The 20,924-nt window shown below is 25.9% G+C and overlaps 3 protein-coding genes across 5 annotated transcripts; all 3 read left to right on the top strand.

Annotated features, from left to right (window-relative positions):
* The first annotated feature begins 1,104 nt into the window (after nucleotides 1-1,104).
* Nucleotides 1,105-11,591, top strand: Taf2 (TATA-box binding protein associated factor 2). Of its 3 annotated transcripts, XM_089226652.1 has the most exons (20): nucleotides 1,105-1,333; nucleotides 1,389-1,500; nucleotides 1,923-1,976; nucleotides 2,068-2,231; nucleotides 2,318-2,534; nucleotides 2,613-2,851; nucleotides 2,911-3,132; nucleotides 3,208-3,421; nucleotides 3,507-3,797; nucleotides 3,957-4,165; nucleotides 4,224-4,463; nucleotides 4,554-4,806; nucleotides 4,893-5,033; nucleotides 5,102-5,295; nucleotides 5,384-5,595; nucleotides 5,657-5,879; nucleotides 9,926-10,055; nucleotides 10,134-10,325; nucleotides 10,413-10,730; nucleotides 10,797-11,591. In XM_089226652.1, exons 2-20 carry the CDS (start codon nucleotides 1,456-1,458, stop codon nucleotides 10,989-10,991), a joined length of 3,753 nt encoding a protein of 1,250 aa, XP_089082778.1. In that variant the 5' UTR covers nucleotides 1,105-1,333; nucleotides 1,389-1,455; the 3' UTR covers nucleotides 10,992-11,591. The 3 variants fall into 3 exon arrangements, with proteins under 3 accessions (XP_089082778.1, XP_089082777.1, XP_089082779.1); XM_089226651.1 differs by having other exon boundaries at nucleotides 1,105-1,500; XM_089226653.1 differs by having other exon boundaries at nucleotides 1,105-1,503; nucleotides 1,924-1,976.
* A 1,909-nt stretch (nucleotides 11,592-13,500) lies between these two features.
* LOC107169255 (tRNA N(3)-cytidine methyltransferase METTL6) lies at nucleotides 13,501-20,443 on the top strand. The gene is made up of 3 exons (XM_015518937.2): nucleotides 13,501-13,676; nucleotides 18,751-19,418; nucleotides 19,483-20,443. The coding sequence occupies exons 2-3, from the start codon at nucleotides 18,751-18,753 to the stop codon at nucleotides 19,652-19,654; spliced, it is 840 nt and encodes a 279-aa protein (XP_015374423.1). The 5' UTR covers nucleotides 13,501-13,676; the 3' UTR covers nucleotides 19,655-20,443.
* UbcE2H (ubiquitin conjugating enzyme E2H) lies at nucleotides 13,530-18,804 on the top strand. Its single transcript, XM_015518938.2, has 2 exons — nucleotides 13,530-13,676; nucleotides 16,484-18,804. Exon 2 carries the CDS (start codon nucleotides 16,514-16,516, stop codon nucleotides 17,060-17,062), a length of 549 nt encoding a protein of 182 aa, XP_015374424.1. The 5' UTR covers nucleotides 13,530-13,676; nucleotides 16,484-16,513; the 3' UTR covers nucleotides 17,063-18,804.
* Nucleotides 20,444-20,924: the final 481 nt, after the last annotated feature.

Here is a 20,924-nt window from a genome sequence, read left to right as displayed (position 1 = left end):
TGGAATATCGACATATCGTACCAAAAATCGTCATTTAGTCGTGATAGTGTTAAGGTTAAAAAAAAATCAAGCAAAAATCAATAATTATAAAACTTAATTTGTATAATTCGTCGGTGTGCGATAAATACCTCATATCTTAAAAAACAGTAAAAACATATGTTTGTAAATAATAATAATTATAATTATAATCTTATAAGTCCGAGGAGATAAAACTGATAAGAGATATAAATTGTAATTTTTAATCATAGACGATAGACTTGTCAGTTGCACTTGTCTTGTAGGCTCTACGTCTACCTGTAATATTAATAATAATATGTCAATGGAGTATGCATGGAACATTGCTAAGTCCCCTTCCTCAACAGCTGTAGGGTAGTCTTTTAAAATTTGATGACCATCATTAATGTATAATAATTTTTTGGTAATTCTGCTTAATATATCGTCTATTGGTGTAAATCTGACACAATTGTTACTGCCACTACTCTTAATGTTTTGTTTTGTATGTAAGACCCCATTTATTGTTGATGTATTGAGCCTACTACGTAGCTTTGTTTTGAGATAGTAAACTGAAGAGAAAACTGTCTCACAGTTTGCATTAGAGTGTGGTTAACTTAAAATAGTCAACGCATAGCTTGACAATATTTCACGCTCTGGAAATAATTGTTTTATTGAAGTCCTATAACCATAAATGAAAATGTATTATTGATATATTAGTATCTATTATAAATACATAGAGCAAATATAATCAAATACTAATATTATTTTTAATATTAATAATATAAAAAAAATACCAGTGATATGATAATTACCAGAATGAATTAGCTGGTACTACTTTAGTTTTTGTGTCAGTTAATAGTTAATAGGTCCATGCATAGTCTAAAGTTGAAACTAAAATAGGTACAATACACTGTTCTATACTTCTATGGTAAAATTACTACAATTTTAGCTGCTTCTATTATGGGTTTGTGATAAGCGAACTGCTATGATAGCACCACAGACTTCTATAAGTATAAGGTCTATGGTGGATAGCACAGAATAACGTGATAATGTAATACTGATAAGAAGTGCTATCTCTTACTATGCATGTATGTTAGTAAGTGATGTTGTTTATGTTGTTACTCGTTACTTCGTTAGTCGTTACTCGTTACTATTTACCGAGTAGAGAGAATTTATTACTTGTTACAGACTTACAGTTAAAAATTGACAGACTGTGACTTCTCTTGATTTTTTAATGTTATGACATTTGTTCAAATGTCACACATTAATAGTTTTAATGTTTGATTAGTGACTAAGTTCTAACGATGTTTAAATTTTTTTAATATTTCATGTATTGTAGGTATGTACTTTTTAATTATTTACTGATGAATGATGTACCGACAATCGTCCCTTAGATGTTTGGTGCTGTAGTGATCGTCCCTCAAAACCACTCAAAAATTGAAATCATATACAACAACTACCATGAAGAAGGATAAAACAGGGGACACCGCAAGACCTTATAAACTATAAGTATTTTGTGATCAAAATATTGTTATTACCTTCAATGACATAATTTTATTGTTATCAAGAGTGCAAATTTGTCTTGAATTTGTTAAATTGACTCATTTTGGGTGGAAACTATTGGCTTTGAATCAACCCTAAATGCTTGAAGGATATTTTTAAATGAACCTATTTTCTAGACCTAAAACCTAATAATTGACCTCAAAAAAGAACAATCTGCAGAAATTCTCAGATTATCTATATTTTTAAAAAATTGATTTGATTAGTCGATTCAAAATCAAGTTAAATTTGTTTTATTTCTAAAATTCTTATTAGACAGTACACACTAATAAACTAAATATAGTCACATAGATTTAAATATTATTTTAAGCTAAGTTTGGTTATGGTGGTATTATAATTTAATAATATTTTTGTTTTTAAATTTTACAGCCCATCAATTGGTTAGTTTAACAGGCATTAGTTTTCAACGAAAAAATATATTGGTAAATAAGAATAAATATTAAATTATTATTAGTTTATTTAACTATTTGTGGAACATTATAAAATACATCAGATTTTATTGATTTACTTTAGGGAATGGTAGAGTTAACAATTATACCATTGAAAAATAATCTTCAATTTATAAAACTAAATGCAAAACAATGTCGTATATACCGCGTAACTGTAAATGAAAATATTGAAGTTCCTTTCCAATATTTTGATCCATTTGTTGACATTACTCAAAATAAAGATGAAGAGTAAGTATTTTTCTACAATTAAAATATTTAATTTTTAATAGCTAATTGTTTTAAATTATTTATTTGTCATTATTATTTCTTTATAGACCTACATTAACCGCATTTTCTGCAGCTCATTTAAATGCTGCTCAGATAACTGAACCTGATAATAATAATGGGGAATTAGTTATAAGCCTACCAGCAGAAGTTACTACATCTGTGAGTGATGGAACGAGTATTAAAATAAGTGTAGAATATTCTTTGGAGCAGCCTAGCGGAGGTGTCCATTTTGTTATACCAGATGGAGATGGATCTTTAGTTGAGGTATAAATATTTTAAATTTTATGTAATAACATAAAATATTTATATTTTGTTGTAAAATATTGCTTTATTTATATCTAGAGACGAGCTCATATGTTTACTATGTGTTTTGAAAACTCATCTCGACTGTGGTTTCCGTGTATCGATAGTTATGCAGAACCATGTACATGGGATTTAGAATTTACAGTCGATGAAAATATGACAGCAGTATCTTGTGGAGATTTAATTGAAGTTGTTGCAGCTCCTGATTTAAGGCGTAAAACATATTATTATAGTTTATCAATGCCCACTTGTGCACCAAATATAGCCTTAGCAGTGGGGTAACTATTTAAAAATTATTCAAATCTTAGGGTGATATTAAATAATATATATACTTTAGACCTTTTGAAATTTATGTGGACCCAACCATGCATATTATAACTCACTTCTGTTTGCCGGGGCTTTCGGAACTTCTACCTACAGCTGCAAAGTACACTCATGAAGCATTAGAGTTTTATGAAGATACATTATCTAACGGTTATCCTTATAGTTGTTATAAACAAGTATTCGTCGATGAAACTCCTACAGATTATGCATCATATGCATCAATGGGAATCATGAGGTAAAGCATTTAAAATTTTTAAAGGTAACATTTTAGACCCTTTTGTTGATTATTACCATGAAACACATTTTTCAGTGTTAATCTTTTACATCCAAAACAAATTATTGATCAAGTTTATGTTTCTAAGAAAATTTTGGCTCAAGTTATGGCAGAGCAGTTTTTTGGTTGTTTTATTTCAACTCAAAATTGGTCAGATTGGTGGCTAACGTGCGGTATAGCATTATACATGTCTGGTCTTTTTGCAAAAAAATGTTTTGGCAATAATTCTTACCGTGAATGGATTCACAATGTATATATTTTTACAGTTGTTTTGTTTTTAAATATTTCATTCAATTTCTTTATTGAAATTAATATTAATAATATTGTTAATATAGGAATTAACAAGTTTGGTACGATATGAAGAAGAAATAGGGCCTATAGTGTTAGATCCAACCCAACAACCAGCTCCAACAAGTAGTGGTCTTGTCAGTCCAGGAGGAACTTCTAACCCTGGGTTTTCATTATCTTTTAATAATGTGCAAAATACTAACGAAACCTCAAATTTTTATTTTTCAACTCGTAGCTTACACACAATATCACCACGTTATTTTCACTACATGACCAAAAAAGCACATCTTGTATTGAGGATGTTGGAAAATCGAATTGGCTATTCATTATTGTTGCAGGTAGATTTTTAATATAATCTAACCTAACATTTATTTCTAATGTACTTCTAGTTATAATTGTTGTGGCTTAAAATTGCTATTCACATTGCTTATTTTTAAAATTAAACACTGTATATTTTAAGTATATTACCTTCGTTTATGAAATTATTATTTTTATAGGTTTTAAACAAGCATTTATCTTTAGCAAGCAATGCCTCTCAAAATCCAATGAGCTCAGGTTTATGGGGCCACATGTTAATCAGTACAAATATATTTAACAAGACTATTTTTACAGTATCGGGCATAGATATGTCTGTATTTATTGATCAATGGGTTAGAACTGGTGGTCACGCTAAATTTACTTGTACCTTTGTGTTCAATAGAAAAAGGTTTAGTTCTATACTTAAAATATAATTACTTTTTTTTACAAATTAGATCTGTTATTAGGAATACATTGGAATTAGAAATTAAACAAGATGCTGTTTGTCAAAGAGGTATCCGTAAATATGTTGGTCCATTATTAGTTAGCATTCAAGAATTGGATGGTCCATTTAAACATACTTTGCAAGTTGAAGGTAATGTAGCTCGAGCAGATATTACTTGTCATTCAAAAAGTAGGCGTAATAAGAAAAAGAAAATACCTTTGTGTACGGGGGATGAAGTAGATATTGATTTAAATGCTATGGAGTAAGTAAACATTAGATAATGTGTTATGCATTATTAATATTATTATACGAAAATATTGTAGAAAATAATTATATCATATTTTTTTTTCAGTAATGACTCACCAGTATTATGGATTCGATTGGATCCTGAAATGACTATTTTACGCAGTTGTATTATAGAACAACCTGAGTACCAGTGGAATTACCAATTACGGCATGAAAAAGATGTGACTGCCCAAATGGAAGCAGTGGTAGCTCTTGATAAATTTCCTACAATTGCTACACGTAATGCTTTATGTGATATTATTGAAAATGAACAAGTTTATATTCATGTCCGGTGTAAAGCTGCTCACTGCTTAACTAAGGTACCTAAGCTAACTTCATAGTTTTATTACAAATATTAATTTACCCGTTATGCATGATTACCATCAACCTATGTTTTTAATTATAGATTGCAAATGCAATGGTAACTAATTGGACTGGGCCTCCAGCAATGTTAGCAACATTTAAAAAAATGTATGGTTCATTTTCATGTCCGCATATAATAAAACAAAATAATTTTTCAAATCTACAACATTACTATCTACAAAAGGTACTTGTATTAAATACAAAATTAAAAAACAGTCTTTAAATTATTTATTTTTAAACTATTCTTCTTAGACAATACCAATTGCAATGGCTGGTTTGAGAAATTCTCATGGTATTTGTCCCCCTGAAATTTTGAAATTCATATTAGATTTATTCAAGTACAATGATAACAGTAAAAATAGATACTCTGATAATTACTATAGAGCTTCACTAATTGATGCTCTTGGTGCAACAATTACACCAGTTATATCTTTAATGCAAAAAGCGTAAGTAACTAAATTTCATTATAATTGCTAAAAATGAAATGCATTAAGTATTAAAAACTATTTATAACTTGAAATAAATTATTTTTAGATGTGATATTACTGCAGATTCACTCTCTGGGGATTCGAAATTAATACTTGAAGAAATTACACAGCATTTAAATTTGGAAAAACGTCTGCAGACCTATAAGTATCCTATAACAATTACCTGTTTAAAAGCTATCAGAAAGTTACAAAAATTTGGCCATTTACCCAATAATCCTAATATATTTCGTTCTTACTCATCATACGGAAATTTTATTGGTTTGAATTTAATTTAATTATTTATATATTATATTTATTTTAACACTTTTTTTTTTTTTAGATGTAAGACTTTGTGCATTAGAAGCTTTAGTTGATTTCACTTGTTTAGATGGACGTTGGGATGATTTGAAGTATCTTATAGATATAGCAGATAGTGATCCAGATCCAAAAGTTAGAAATGAGCTTGTTCGCATGTTGTGTAAAAATCCACCATTTACACCTAAAAAACCAAATAATCGATTAAACAATGATTATCTATCTCATCACCTGTGGAAACTTATCAAGTAAATACATAAAAATATTGATACATTTTTTATATAACTATTGTAGTTTTAATATTGAAATTAGGGAAAGTCTGAGTGCTATAAAATATTAGGTGTACCTCATCATTGAAATTGTTATTGTAATGGATAAGTTAAACTGTAATGTAATAAGTTTAAACTTATAATAAATTATTTTCAACTATTCCAAACATAAATGGTGTAGGTACCATTCATTTTATAATTATTTTTATTATTTTAGGTATTTTGTTTTTTTTATAGTTATATGGTAGATTGAACAAAAAAAAAGCGGGTAAGTCGTGGATGTCGCTCTGCTGTACAGTAGGTTACTGTAATAGTGTAATGGATGGGATTAAATTTGAATGCAATGATAGGTATCATTGTATACGAAAAACGATTCTGAACGGAGATGATTTGTCAGTCTAGGATATATTATATTTAAATATTGTCATATATTCTATTTTTAAACAAATATTTTATTTTTCAATTAAGACGCATTTTGCATAAGGCATGGTTAATCAATTAGTGTAGTTATCATGTAGTTATCATAATTCATAATACCTTATATTATCATAGATATACGAATACCTGGTTTGAGGATAAATCGTTATCATTACGCGATTTCATAAAAATTTAAAACTCAAACGCTCAAAACATTTTTCATATAATGACGCTTCAAATTTTCTCTATAGCTATTTGAAGCAAAACTTGTGGAAAACTTGGTGTTACATTTTATAACCTTAGATATAAATACAAACAATATTATGAATTTTGAACTACAAAATAATTTGCAAATATTCATAATTTTGACAAATTTTTGTCAATATTTGAAATTCAAATGCTAATAAAAATTTAATTTGAATTTCCGATGGACATTTTTTTTGTGATAAAGATTGACAAATTTGTAAGGAATCTTGTATTAAATTTTCAAATCTTAGATTTAAAAAGAAAATTTTTTATGAATTTCTAGCTTATAATAATTTGCGAATTTTCGTGATTTTTACGTATGTTGTCAAAATTAAAATTTAAATGCTTGTAAAAAAAAAATGTGACTATACATTTCTTGTATTTTTCAACTGCTATTGTAAAAATATTTTAGGAGGCTTGTATTAAATTTTCAAATCTTAGGTATAAAAGGAAATTTTTTTATGAATTTCTAGAATAAAATAATTTACGAATTTTCGTGATTTTTACGTATATTGTCAAAATTAAAATTTGAATGCATGTAAAAAAAAAATGTGGCTATATATTTATTTTATTTTTCAACTTCTATTGCAAAAATATATTATGATCCTTGAATTAAATTCTCAAATCTTAGAATTAAAAAGAAAAACTTTTATGAATTTCGATCTAAGATGGTTTGAAAATTGCCGTAATTTTTACGTATTAAGTCAATATTTGAACTTCAAATGCTAATAAAAAAAAATCGTGCCTATGTATTCTTATAATTTTTTAATCACTATAAGAATAACTTATGAGGAACTTTGTATTAAATTTTTAAGTATTTTGATAGGGCCTAAAAATTTTTATCGACACTTAAAAAAAAAATTTTCAGACAAATTGAAAATTTCAGTCGTCTATAAATATCTCAAAAAAAGTCAAAATATTTTGAAAATTAAATCATGTAAAGAAAATGCCAATCTAAATAACTGATAAAATTTTCAAGTCTATCTGCGACTTATACTTTTTGAATAATAACAAATATTTAAAATCGTTTCAGGATAAATCGTTATCGTTACGCTATTTCGTAAAAATTTAAAATTCAAACGCACTTAAAATTTTTCCTATAATGATGCTTCGAGTTTTCTCTATAGATACTTGAAGGAAAACTCATGGAAAACTTAGTGTTGTATTTTTAATCCTTAATTATAAACGCAAAAAATTTTATGATTTTTCAAATTCAAAATTACTTGCAAATTTTCGCGTTTTCGACAGATTTCGTAAAATTTTGAACTGTAAACGCTTATTAAAAAAAATTGTGACTTACGATTTTTATTTTATTTTTAGCTACGATAAGAACAACTCATAAGGAACCGTGTATTAAATTTTCAAGTTTTTTTGGTCGTCCAACATTTTTTTACTAACACTTCAAAAAAAAATTCTCAAAAAAATCGAAAATTTCAGTGGTCTATAAATAACTCAAAAAAAGTCGAAATTTTTGAAAATTAAACTGTATATAGATATCACTAACATTAACATTTGGTGAAAATTTCAAGTATTTATAGTGATTAGTTTTTGAATTACAACCATACAAAAATATCGATTTGGTCGAAAACTGGTTTTGCGTAAAAATTCCCGTTTTTCTGTCATTTTAGATTCTGAGCGGAGCGATGAATGTATTGATTTTACCATGATGTGTGTGTTTTTTTTTTTGTGTCTGGCATCACGTTTTGGGGCAGTAAAAATGCTTCGATTTTTGACTTCAGTACCTCGTTTGATCAGAAAGTGAATCTAGTTGGTACTTTGGGGGGGTCAAAAGTAAAAAATTCTTAATACTTTTCTAAATAATTGAGAAAAACAAACTAAAAATTAAGGGAAAAACGGGAAATTTTACGCACACTCATTTTTCGACAAAATCGATTTTGGTTTTTGATGTAACTTTAAAACAAATGACCATTGATACATGAAATTTTCACCTAATGTTTATATAAGTATATTCTATCCACCATGCAATTTTCAAAAAATTTCGACTTAAGTTGAACTATTCATAGGCATTTCAAATTTTCGATCATTATTAGTTTTTTTTAAATTAATATCGATAAAAATTTATTTGTTAGGCAGAAAAGCTTGAAAATTTAATACAAGGCTCTTAACATATTGTTACAAAAGCAGTTGAAAAATAAAAGAAATTCATAGTCACAATTTTTTTTATAAGCATTCAAAATTTGAATTTTGACAAAATACGTAAAAATCACGAAAATTCACAAATTATTTTAAGCTAGAAATTCATAAAAAATTTTGTTTTTAAATATAAGATTTAAAAATTTAATACAAGGCTCATAATATATTTTTACAATAAAAATTGAAAAATAAAAGAAATGCGTAGTCACAATTTTGTTTTAACAAGCATTCAAAGTTTGAATTTTGACAACATATGTAAAAATCACGAAAATTCGCAAATTATTTCAAACTAGAAATTCATAAAAAATTTTCTTTTTAAATCTAAGATTTGAAAATTTTTAATAATCTATAATATATCCTATACAGATAAACCGTCTTCGCTCAGAATCGTTTTTTGTATACAATGATATAATATCATTGGATTCAAATTTAATTCCACCCATCAGTAACCCACTTGTAACCTACTGTACAGCAGAGCGACATACACGACTTACCAGCTTTTTTTTTCTCGTTTCTCTCTAGTTTTCTCGATTTTTTTGAAAACTGTTGGAAAATTTTTACTTTTGACCTTTATAATGCACCAAGGATCTTCACTTTTACATCAGAAACCACCCCCAAAGTTTGAAATCGAAGCATTATTTCGACTAGTTATGCTGTACACAGACACAAAAACAAAAAAACACACATCATTGTAAAATCAATACATTCATCACTTCGTTCAGAATCTAAAAAATACATTTATCATGTATAAAAGTTAATATAAAGTTATATAATATATATATTGTTATGATAGCTGATTTGGACTTTAAACGCATATGACAGAAAATTGTGACAATATAATTTTGAGATTTAGAAATGATTGTAAGAACAACATAATAAGATATCTTGTATTAAATATTTAAGCTTCTTGATAGAAATATAATTTATCATCAAAAAATGAAATTATTAAAAAAAAACCAGAAATATTTTTTAAATATTATCACATTCAAATAATGCTAATAAAAATACTAGGTGAAAATTTCAAGTGTTTACTTATTAATTTTGAATTATGACTTTCATAAATTTTAATTTTTTGAAGTACCAGCTATAGTATACTAGATCCAATTTTCTACTAGAAAGAATACAATTACATACAAATTAAAACAAATGCATCTTTCATAATTAAATTATATATTTAAAAATATGTTAAATATGATTTACTGTTTTAGTTCATTGTTATCTTATGATACAACATTGCGGTGCAATTTCGTTGATTTATATTATACTTTATTTGGACGTCAAAAGATTTTACGCCCTGAAGTTGCTGCATTGTACAAGCCAATCAAAGTTGAAGTAGAGGTTAAATTTTTATTTTATTGATAAAATAATATTAATTATGTGTTTAATAATTAATTAATTAATATTTGTATATATTAGGCAAAATCATGTACTCTTCCAAATATTATTGTTGAACCAGATAATAATTCTGATAGTGAACGTGGTATCAAACGAGCAATAGATCACGAAGGAGAATTAGATGTTCCAGAAATTGTTGATCAGCTAAAAATTGAAAATGATAATTTAGAAAATGATTTTGGTGATAATTTACACTTTGATAAGAAAATTAAAGTAAAGTTGAATTTAAATTATAAAATTATAAAACTACTGGTTCATGACTATTCTTCACCAATTTCTTTGATTTAAATTATGTTTCAGGTTGATGTAAAAAAAGATAGTGAAGAGATAATTGATGAACATAAAGAAATCAACTTAGTTTCAACAATCAGGCCATCATTTGAATTGAGTGAGAACAAGTCTAAAACTGGTTATTTCTCTGAAAATTCTGCTTCCTTACCAGGAATCATGATATCCAATTCTACTGGGCCAGTTGGTTTTGAACCAGGAATGTTTAATGTAAAACCTGAAGATCAGTCCAATAAACCTGTAGTTGTACAAAGTGAAAATAAGCATCATCATCATCACCATCATCACCATCATCACCATCATAGTAAAATAGATGGAACCAGTAATTCTGTATGTTAATTTTTAAATTTTCATTTCTGACGAAATAATTAAATAACCAATTCATAATTATTTTAGAGTAAAAAAAAGAAGAAAGATAAAAAAAAACATAAACATAAGCATAAACACAAACATGAACACAAACATAAGCAAGATAAATTGAAGGAAAAAAGTAAAGAAGATAATATAATAATTAAAGTAAAAGAAGAAACTTTGACATCAGGAAGTTCTAGTAGTGATGATACATCTAGAGACTTGAGTGTATTTATTTAATTAATTTATAGAGAAATATATAATAATGTATATTTTTTTATATAGTTAATATTCATTTAAATTACTATGAATATATATATACCAAAATCTAAGTTATTAAAACTTCTGCTTAGTACATATATATAAATTATTTTTTATCATTACTATTAATTTAAATACTAAAGTTTTAATGAAAAACTTAAAAAAATTCTATAGGTTGAATATTCTATAGATTATAATTTATAACTTTACTAGTAATTATAAGTATCTTTGTCTATTAGCTTGTATTTATATTGTCGCTTTTTTTTTAATTTTTAAAGGAGTAAGCAATTAAAAATGTATAAAAATTTAAGAATTCAAATTAAGAAACAACTGCCCAACAGAATTTTTTAAATAAAATTCTGAATCAATTAAAAAATATGATGTTTTTATATTAATAAATTTTGGTGTTATATACTAAGCAACATATTTTTGAATATTATTTTAAGTTTTATTTTAGATTAATATTAATATGATGAGTTAGTGGTCTTAAAAACTAGTACATTAACTACATAATATAACAAAGATTCAAAAATGTGATTTTTAAGGCCAAAAAGCAAATTAAATAGAATTTATTTAAAACTTTATTTTTTATTTTTTCACCGACGGCAAAAATTTAATAATTACTCATAGTCCTAAAATAAACATAACCAGCATATATATTATTGTTTGAAATCTTATAACTCATAAACATCCTAACCCGACTTATACATATTTAAAGAATACAGAATACAATTAGCAAAGTATCATATATTAATTTCTACTAATAAATTAAGAATGTTGATTTTTATTAATAAATAACATTTTGTGAAAGGGGTATATTATAAATTATTATTTTACAGACTGCTGAAAAGATCTATGATTTGTGCATAACATATTTTTAAATTTAAAATAAGCCATAATAAAAAATAAGTTGAACAATTTTATTTTAACCTTTTAAATGAGTCAAATAAAGAATACTAAATTTGGATTGGGCATCCTGTAGTTCCACCGATAGAGTTTATGTAGTAATTCAAGCAATTTAGAACCAATAAAATATAATTTTCATCTTTATGATTATTATCAAATACATCAACTTTTTGTATCTAGCGATGGGATGTGAAATCATTAGCTTAATAAGTATAATCATCACGTGGTCTATGAGTGAAAAAATGTTTACTGATCCTAAACAGCTAAATACGTCAGCCAACGCATCTGGAAGAAAAATGGACATATCAACTAAATAAATTATTCTTTTTTTTATGATTTGCATAATTAAATATAATTATCATTAGGGCTCGGGTTTTAAAGCAAAAAAATTGTATAAAAATCGGGGTAAGTATGTTACTGAAATTTTTTACGAGGCCCCTCTTATGGTTTTGCCGACTTTATTTAAACCATTAAATTCACCACTGGTAATACATTTATTTTATTAAAATGGAACTATAAAAATAGTGATAGATAGTATAATACATTAAACAATAACTAATTATATAATTTAAAAATGTGCAAAGCCAAAAAACTTAAAATAATTTAGTAGCATTGCTTTCTAATGTTGTGGCTAACTGCCATTAAATAATATAATATACTTATTTCATTATTATTAATTTGCACACATACTTTTCTCAAGTGGTTTTCAGTTAACTGTTTTGTACCAAGTTTTGTATTTGCATAATCTCCTAAATTACTTAACACCAATATTGCTTGGTCCACAGCAACTTCCATTTTAATTTTTTTAGTTAAATTCCAAATTGTAAGATGCCTATTAGCACAGAGTTTTGAAATTGGTCATTCCAACTTTCTGTGTTATTGTTGGTGCGATGCCCACCTTTTAATATTAATTCAAGTACAATACATTCCACGTAGATGGTGGACATATGGAAGGTTATTATTGGAGTCTGCAATAAAATATTATATAATATTTTCATAATTTTTAAGATAAAATAAAATTTCAATTACTTTTATTACTAGGTACCTATATACTTTAATGTCTTACATTTCAAATGTGTATTTACTCACTATACTAATAGTTTGAAATATTTGGTGTATTATTTTATGAAATATATTATTTAAAAGTATTAAATGAATAGTATGTATCATTTTTATAGTTATATAATATAGTTATTTGTCAAAAAAAGTGTTTGGTACATAATTATATTGAAATATAGGTATATTGTAAAATGTACACCATAACAAAAGTGTTACGTGTTTAGAAGGTACTTGTCTCTTTTTCATACCGTATTTACTATTTTGATATCGGTGCTTTTTTTCCCGAATACTCAGCCAACTGATTTATATAGAATTCAAATTCACCGCGTACTATTTAGTCGGAGGCAGGTCAGCTGATCGCTATCAGATAACGAGTTGTGCGCATGACATTTTCTTTTCTTTTCTTTTTATTATTATTATTATTGAGCTCACAGATGTTCTAATGGCTGTTTTACATTCAATATTATTGGCTCATTTCTACCTTGTCAGGATTAATTCGTCATAATCAAAAGTCAGAGTGTATATTAATATTTTGGCTCTACGATTTTTCCCATCAACTGTTCGTGTCCGCGTGTCGTGGTTCCCAGCAATCTGTTTTCGTGAACTGCACTAACCACCTTCGATCACCCGAATTCCCGAGGATCCCGATCAATCAAAGTACAACCCGGACGGACTTGTCTGGTCTCGCTCCAGTAACTAGTAAGTAAGACGCAATAATCGTATAATGAGCTGAAGCATCCAAACAAAGGATTGTTGGGGACCCCACTTGCATTTCTATTTTCAATTTGTCTACAATTCTGACGTTTTTATATCGATACTCCGAATCATATACATTTTTTTTAAACGGCTTATTATTTGTTTACGCGAAAGTTTTCACGATTTCTATCAGACTGGTGAAACAATTGATTTATGATTACTGACCCAAACGGACAACGGTTTCTTGCGCCCATAATTTGTGTCATTATTATTCCATTATGTTTTGCGCATGTATGGCTTGCCTACATACCAATTATTGAGTAATATTCGATTTATATTAGTCCTTGAGCCTAAGTTTAATTTCAAATAATAATTTTGTGTCCCAATTGAGATCGGGTGGTTGAATTTAAAATTTAATAGTATAAATAGATTGTTTTTTTTTTTTTTTTACCAAATTATCCATTATTTATTTTTATTGATTTGAAACTTAAATACCTAGATAAAGTCTACATATTTTTCTTATTAAATTATAGATAGGTATTATTTTTAAGTACATTATTATCAAAAACATGTTCTATGACATGTGTATCAATCAAGTTAGTTAAATATTATTTACCAACTTGTATTACTTATATTTTAATCAATAAATATTTAAAATATTTTATATCTAGAATAAAATAATAACAAAAATGGTTGCTTAAAATTATTTTATTGAACTCCATACTCAAACTGAAATGTAAAAATTACTTTTATTAAACTACTGAATTAATTAGAGGTACTTTCAAAAAAATAATACAGGTAATTATTATTAAACAGACTTGGCTTGAAACGTCTTGAATTTGCATATTTCTTGGAAGGCTACATATTAAAAATCTGATTACAAGAACCCATTTCATAAGATTTTTAAGTTAAATCAAATAATGTACATTATTGCGTACCCATTTTTGCATATTTTATCAAATTGAATGGATTTTGCAAACTAGAATAGTGATATGAATACTAGATATTTATTTCAAAATATTTTTGAAAAACCTTATTTATGTGATTATCATTCTCAATCCTTTAGCTGAAAAGCAATGTTCTGATGTAGTGAATGTTATCGGCTACTTATTTCCATTAAAAAAAATTTGGAAATATTTTTTTGTTCACATTTTCTTTTATATAATTGAAGTTAATTTTATAATCTATCACTTTTGAACAGCGGCATTTTACTTTTGAGATCATTATCGTCAATGTTTAATAAAAGCTTATGATCTTTATCATAGGCCATATAAATTTAAAAAAAAAATTTTAAATGAAATAATTTTTTCTTAATAAAGAAAATAAGAATTACAGTTAATTTTTTGAGGATTTATTCATATTTTAGGAAACAATAGAATGATTTATTGAGAGACTTACCCAGTTGTGCTTATGTTAATACAGCTAAGTACCATTAATACAGGGTGTCCCTCAAGGATTTACCCATTGCGATATCTATCGAAATAATGAAGATGTCAAAATTCTGGTTTTGTAATAAGACTCACAGGGATAAGAACTAAAATTATTTCATATTTTAATGTTTTGGTAAAACATCTAAAAAATATATTTTTTTATTTAATTATTTTCAAAAAAATCAAAAATAGCTATATTGTAATTTATTTTTCTGCAAATATTAACATTTCAAAATTGTATTTTCTTTAATTTCGAGAAAAAGTGAAGTGTTATCAAACAAGTGACCTGGCGCATTGTGCTCGTACTGCCGGCTGAATGCTTTCAGTGTGCTAGTTACTAACCTAACCTAATCATGTTATATTTCTTTAAAACTAGAAAAAAATATCAAAAATCAGGAAATTAATGAAAATAACATTTTGAAATGTCAATATTTACCGAAAAAAAACTAAAAATGGCCATCTTTAATTTTTTTGGAAATAATTAAATAAAAAATGTATTTTTTAAATTTTTTCTGAAACATTGAAATGAATTAAAATATGAAGTAATTGTAGTTACTATCCATGTCAGTGGCGTGGCGAACTTCATTAAGTTATGAAGCACAGTTATATTGTCAGACCAACCACCCACTCCACCCATCACAAAAAACATTTAAAAAAATTTTTAAGATAAAATATATTTATTCATTTAAATAATAATGATTTTTTAACACATCAGATGATCTTTAAGGACACCCATCACCTCTCAAACTGAGGCACGTGCCTCAAATATAGTCCTTTGTCACGCCACTGATCCATGTGAGTCTTATTACAAAACCAGAATTTTTATATCTCCATTATTTCGGTAGATATTGCAATGGGTAAATCAGCGCGGTACACCTTGTATATCCATTTGATTTCAAATATCATGTTATCCGATACATTTATGCCATAAATTCAGTATTTACCTATATTTAAATTCTGTATATTTAATACTTGTTTATTTATTACAAAAATGATTGATAAATGTTTAAATACTTTTGTTTAAAATTTACTACCACTAAAATCTTTCTCTTCTTCTATCTAATAACCAAAAGAAAAATGATTTATTTATATAAAAACATATTAAACCTTGTTATATAATAGGTAATTATAATATTGATAGTTAATAAAATAAAAATATTCAATGTACAAATATGTATGATAATTGTTGTATTATTTTTATTAAATTCAATACAAAGTGACTTATTCAATTTACCTACCTACTAAAACTTTTTTAGATACAAACATAGATTAAATTAAAACATTAGACTTCTTAATGTTTTATTTTAACTATAGTATAATTCTGTAATTAATTAATAGATGGGTATCACAGTGTACCTAAAATATAAATATATTTTTCAGTAAACTTGGTATACACTTCTGCCAACTGCTATGTCTTCACCTAGTGCTGGTAAGCGCCGTATGGACACAGATGTCATAAAACTGATAGAAAGCAAGCATGAGGTTACTCTTTTAAACGGCTTGAATGAGTTTTGTGTTAAACTCTATGGACCACGTGGTACTCCATACGAAGGTGGCTTATGGAAAGTTCGCGTTCATCTTCCCGAACATTATCCATTTAAATCTCCTTCAATTGGCTTTATTAATAAAATTTACCATCCAAACATTGATGAAGTATCTGGTACTGTTTGCCTTGATGTTATCAACCAAGCTTGGACTGCTTTATATGATCTGCTTAATATTTTTGAGTCATTTCTACCCCAGCTGCTTGCCTACCCAAATCCAATAGATCCATTAAATGGTGATGCGGCAGCTTTGTATTTGCATAAACCTGAACAATATAAAAAGCGTGTTGAAGAATATGTAAAAAAATATGCTACAGAAGAAGCTCTCAAAGATGATGGAAATGCTGGTTCGGATAGCGATGAATCATCTATGTCGGAGTTTAGTGAAAGTGAAGCACAAGACATGGAGCTATAGCCATCATTTTTAACTAAAATTAATTAATAATTATAAATATTATTATGTATCCAGTTTTTTTGTTTGTTTTCACTAATTTACTTAAGTTTTAGTTAAAATTAAGTAGATATTGGTAGGTTTTTTTATGTTGATCACATTTTTACTATACTTGGAGAATTAATCGTGTAGATATTTTTATTAAAGACAAACAATTAATTAAATTTGTGATATTCATAGAAGGAAATACAATAATAATAATAGTAATACGTCAAACTTTAAACCCATTTTTTATTAGATTTACACATGTCTATAGGACAGAAAATTCTTGAAATTTATGTGCTTGGCTCTGTTGTACAATCTTGTAATATTTATTATGAAAGCTATATCTATATAAATACTTTTAAATATATTTATAGATATAATCAAAAAATTTAGAGCTTAATTTTAAAAGTCAACTTGCTCTCTTAGGCAAGTACTTCTGCCTTATTGTACCAAATATTGTTAATGTGGTTTAATCAATTTTTAAAATTCACAATGCTGTTTGTATGAACCATATCTTAAGAATAACTCTATCATATTTTGTAAATTGTGGTTTAATTTAGTAATATTTTATTAATGGTCTACATAAAAACTATATTAATATTATCTCAAAACAGAATATGTTTAACCTAAAAATTACCTATTTTATATTTTTCTTATTTTTGAAATAAAATATATATCATCTATCAACTTTTATCACATTTTAATAGAAAACCAACATTAGTAAACTAATTAATCTTAATTATAGAGCACATAATTTTCCAAAGTTTGTATATCCTAATAAAGAAAATATGTATATTCATGTTTAAAACAAATTTACAATGTATTGGAATTTCACCTTAAGATAATGGGTGTAAAGGTGACGTAATTACAATTAATTTTTAAAAATAATTTGTGCCACAATGGTGAAAGTATACCATGTAGCCTTAAGACTCTTGGATTTTCATAGAAATATTGTTGCTCTGTTATCATATATAGTTTTATATAATATCTTCACAGGTTTCTATGTTATTAAATGCAGTGTTATGGTGTTTAAAAGTTATCTTTCTGTTCTAATAAGTAACTGGCGATTGCTTAGATTAATAAATATTTGTAAAAATTCATTCGTACTATAATAAAGCAAGTATATAAAAATTGTAATTTGAAAACATATTAATTAACTATCAAACAGTTAATTTTTTTTTTTTTGTTGCTATTTGTGACCATGCAATTTATATTTTTTCTCATTAAATAAGAGTTTAAAAGAATATAATTTTTTTTTCTTAAAAAATCCCCTGATCTCAATATATTTTAGGTTTTATTTTGAGTGTAACATTCTGTTATTAAATCTCCACACAACTTTTGTAATGCCAATTATATACTACAGATAAAGTAATATTAAAAAAAAAATTAAAATGATTAACCTTAGATTCAAATTATATAGGCGTATAGTAAGATTTGATTAAGCCATTTATTAATGCACTATGGATATTTTTTTTATGTATTTAAATTGCTTTATAGCTTTATTTTTCCTTAATAAGTTAAGTTTTATCTTGTTGTTTTTCATTACAAAATAAATATATATTATATATTATTCATCATTATAAATTTAATATATATATATATATATATATATATATATATAATTAAATAAGTATATTATGTGATTTTATTGTATATGCAATTTTTAGATGGATGACTGTAGCAATAATATTAGTAGATATCAAGAAGAGACTACTGACCCAGTTCAATTAAATGAACACGATCAGGCTATTCTCGTCAAACAAAATTCACGGATGGTTTCATCATTCAAAGCACAAGAAATTGAAAAAAATTCAAAAAAACATTGGGATATTTTTTATAAGAATAACGGAAACCGTTTCTTCAAAGATAGGCACTGGACCACTAGAGAGTTTTCTGAATTGATTGGAGATGACGTTCATAAAAAACATATATTAGAAATTGGATGTGGGGTTGGAAATCTTATATATCCACTTCTTGCAGATGGATTGAATGCTATGTTTTATGCATGTGATTTTTCGCCAAGAGCTATTGAATGCTTGAAATCAAATCCTTCTTATGATCCATCATTCATTAATGCATTTAATTGTGATATTGTTACGGACGAATTGATCACCAGAATACCTGAAAACAGTTTGGATTTGGTCACTGCCATATTTGTATTGTCAGCTATTCATCCAGACAATCATCAAACAGTTATATCAAATATTTACAAAGTCTTGAAATATGGAGGACTATTATTATTTCGAGACTATGGAATTTATGACATGGCACAATTAAGATTCAAGCCAGGACACAAAATAGCAGACAATTTTTACATGCGTCAAGATGGTACTAGGTGAATATTAATTTTTATGCATATAATTATAAAATATTTATCTATGTGTATGTAATTGTTGCAGATCATATTTTTTTTCAATTGAATATTTTAAAAATCTAATGGAAACTAATGGGTTTGTAGAATGTTCTAATAAGTATGTGTGTAAAAGGACAGTTAATATAAAAGAAGATGTTGATGTACCAAGGCGATTTATTCAAGCTACTTTTTCCAAGCAAGTGTCTACAGATGTCTAATAACTGCTGTCTGACTAACATATTTGAATATATTATGAAACTTTACGATTGGTTATTATATTCATACAATTTAGCTTAAAAATATATCCTGATTATTAAAACCAAAAAAAGTATTTGAGAATATATTTTATTAAATAATTATCAGTCTAAGACTAACATAATTATAATATGTCGTATATGTGTAAAATACTAAAATGTAATAATGCAGTCTTTACAAAATTACCAAATAATATGTGTTCTCTTATATGGTTTATTTCATTTTATTTAAATATAGGTGCTGTGTAAAATCTTGCACCTTGTTTTCTAAAAAAAATTCTATTTTTATTGTAGTTTTATTTTCAGAGTGTTTATTTGAAAGTAATATTTTAACAGCATAAATATATATGAATTTAAATTTCAAAAATTTATTTGTATTGTAAAACTGTTAACTTTAAATTAAGATTACTCTTTTAAAATAAATTAATTATAAGCTATTATTACATAGGTTTATAGATCTATAGCCAATGACTTGTGGTAACTATAATAATATGTTGGTATACTATCACAATTATCATTGTAATTTTATTTTTAGCAGTAATAGAGATATGTATAAGATTTTTTTCAAATTACATTTGCGGCAATAAAGATTTATATTATGTATAAAAACAGTGTTTGTTTGTATTTGTCTTATCAGGTTATACTTAAATACATTTAATAATACTACTTAATTGGTACATTATATTTTTTAATAAACATATATTATATTATATTATACATTTAATATAATAATAAGTATTATATTATATTGAACTATTTGTAATTGCATTAAAGCTTAAAAAGTATTTTTTTTTTAAATCTGATAATTTAAATGTTTACCAAAATAAATTTGAATTACTTAAGAAAAAAAAAAACAGCAATAGTTTGATTTAAAATGTTTTAATATTAATTCAAACAATCCTTTCATGAATTTATTTACATTTTATACTTAATAGTTAATATAAATTATTGATTGACTGTTTATTTTAGAAACATTTTTCTAGAATTAATATAATATTACATTTTAGTTTAATAAATAATTTTATAATTTAATTGATTAAATATAATTATATTATCATTTTATATATTTATTATTTTATTATTTAATACTTCATTTTTCTAAATTAAATTTAAACTAATAAACGGCAACTTGCTGAATAACTTTTTCCTTCTTTATATAAGTTGCATGTTGGATTATTTTAATAGTGATTTAAGTATGAAATTTTGAGAGACAATAGTGACTGATTATTTTTAA

Source organism: Diuraphis noxia, unplaced genomic scaffold (assembly GCF_037042655.1).
Source record: "Diuraphis noxia isolate RWA-SAM2 unplaced genomic scaffold, SU_Dnox_SAM2 contig0004, whole genome shotgun sequence".
NCBI lineage: Eukaryota > Metazoa > Arthropoda > Insecta > Hemiptera > Aphididae > Diuraphis > Diuraphis noxia.
This window is presented reverse-complemented; position numbering and strand designations above follow the sequence as displayed.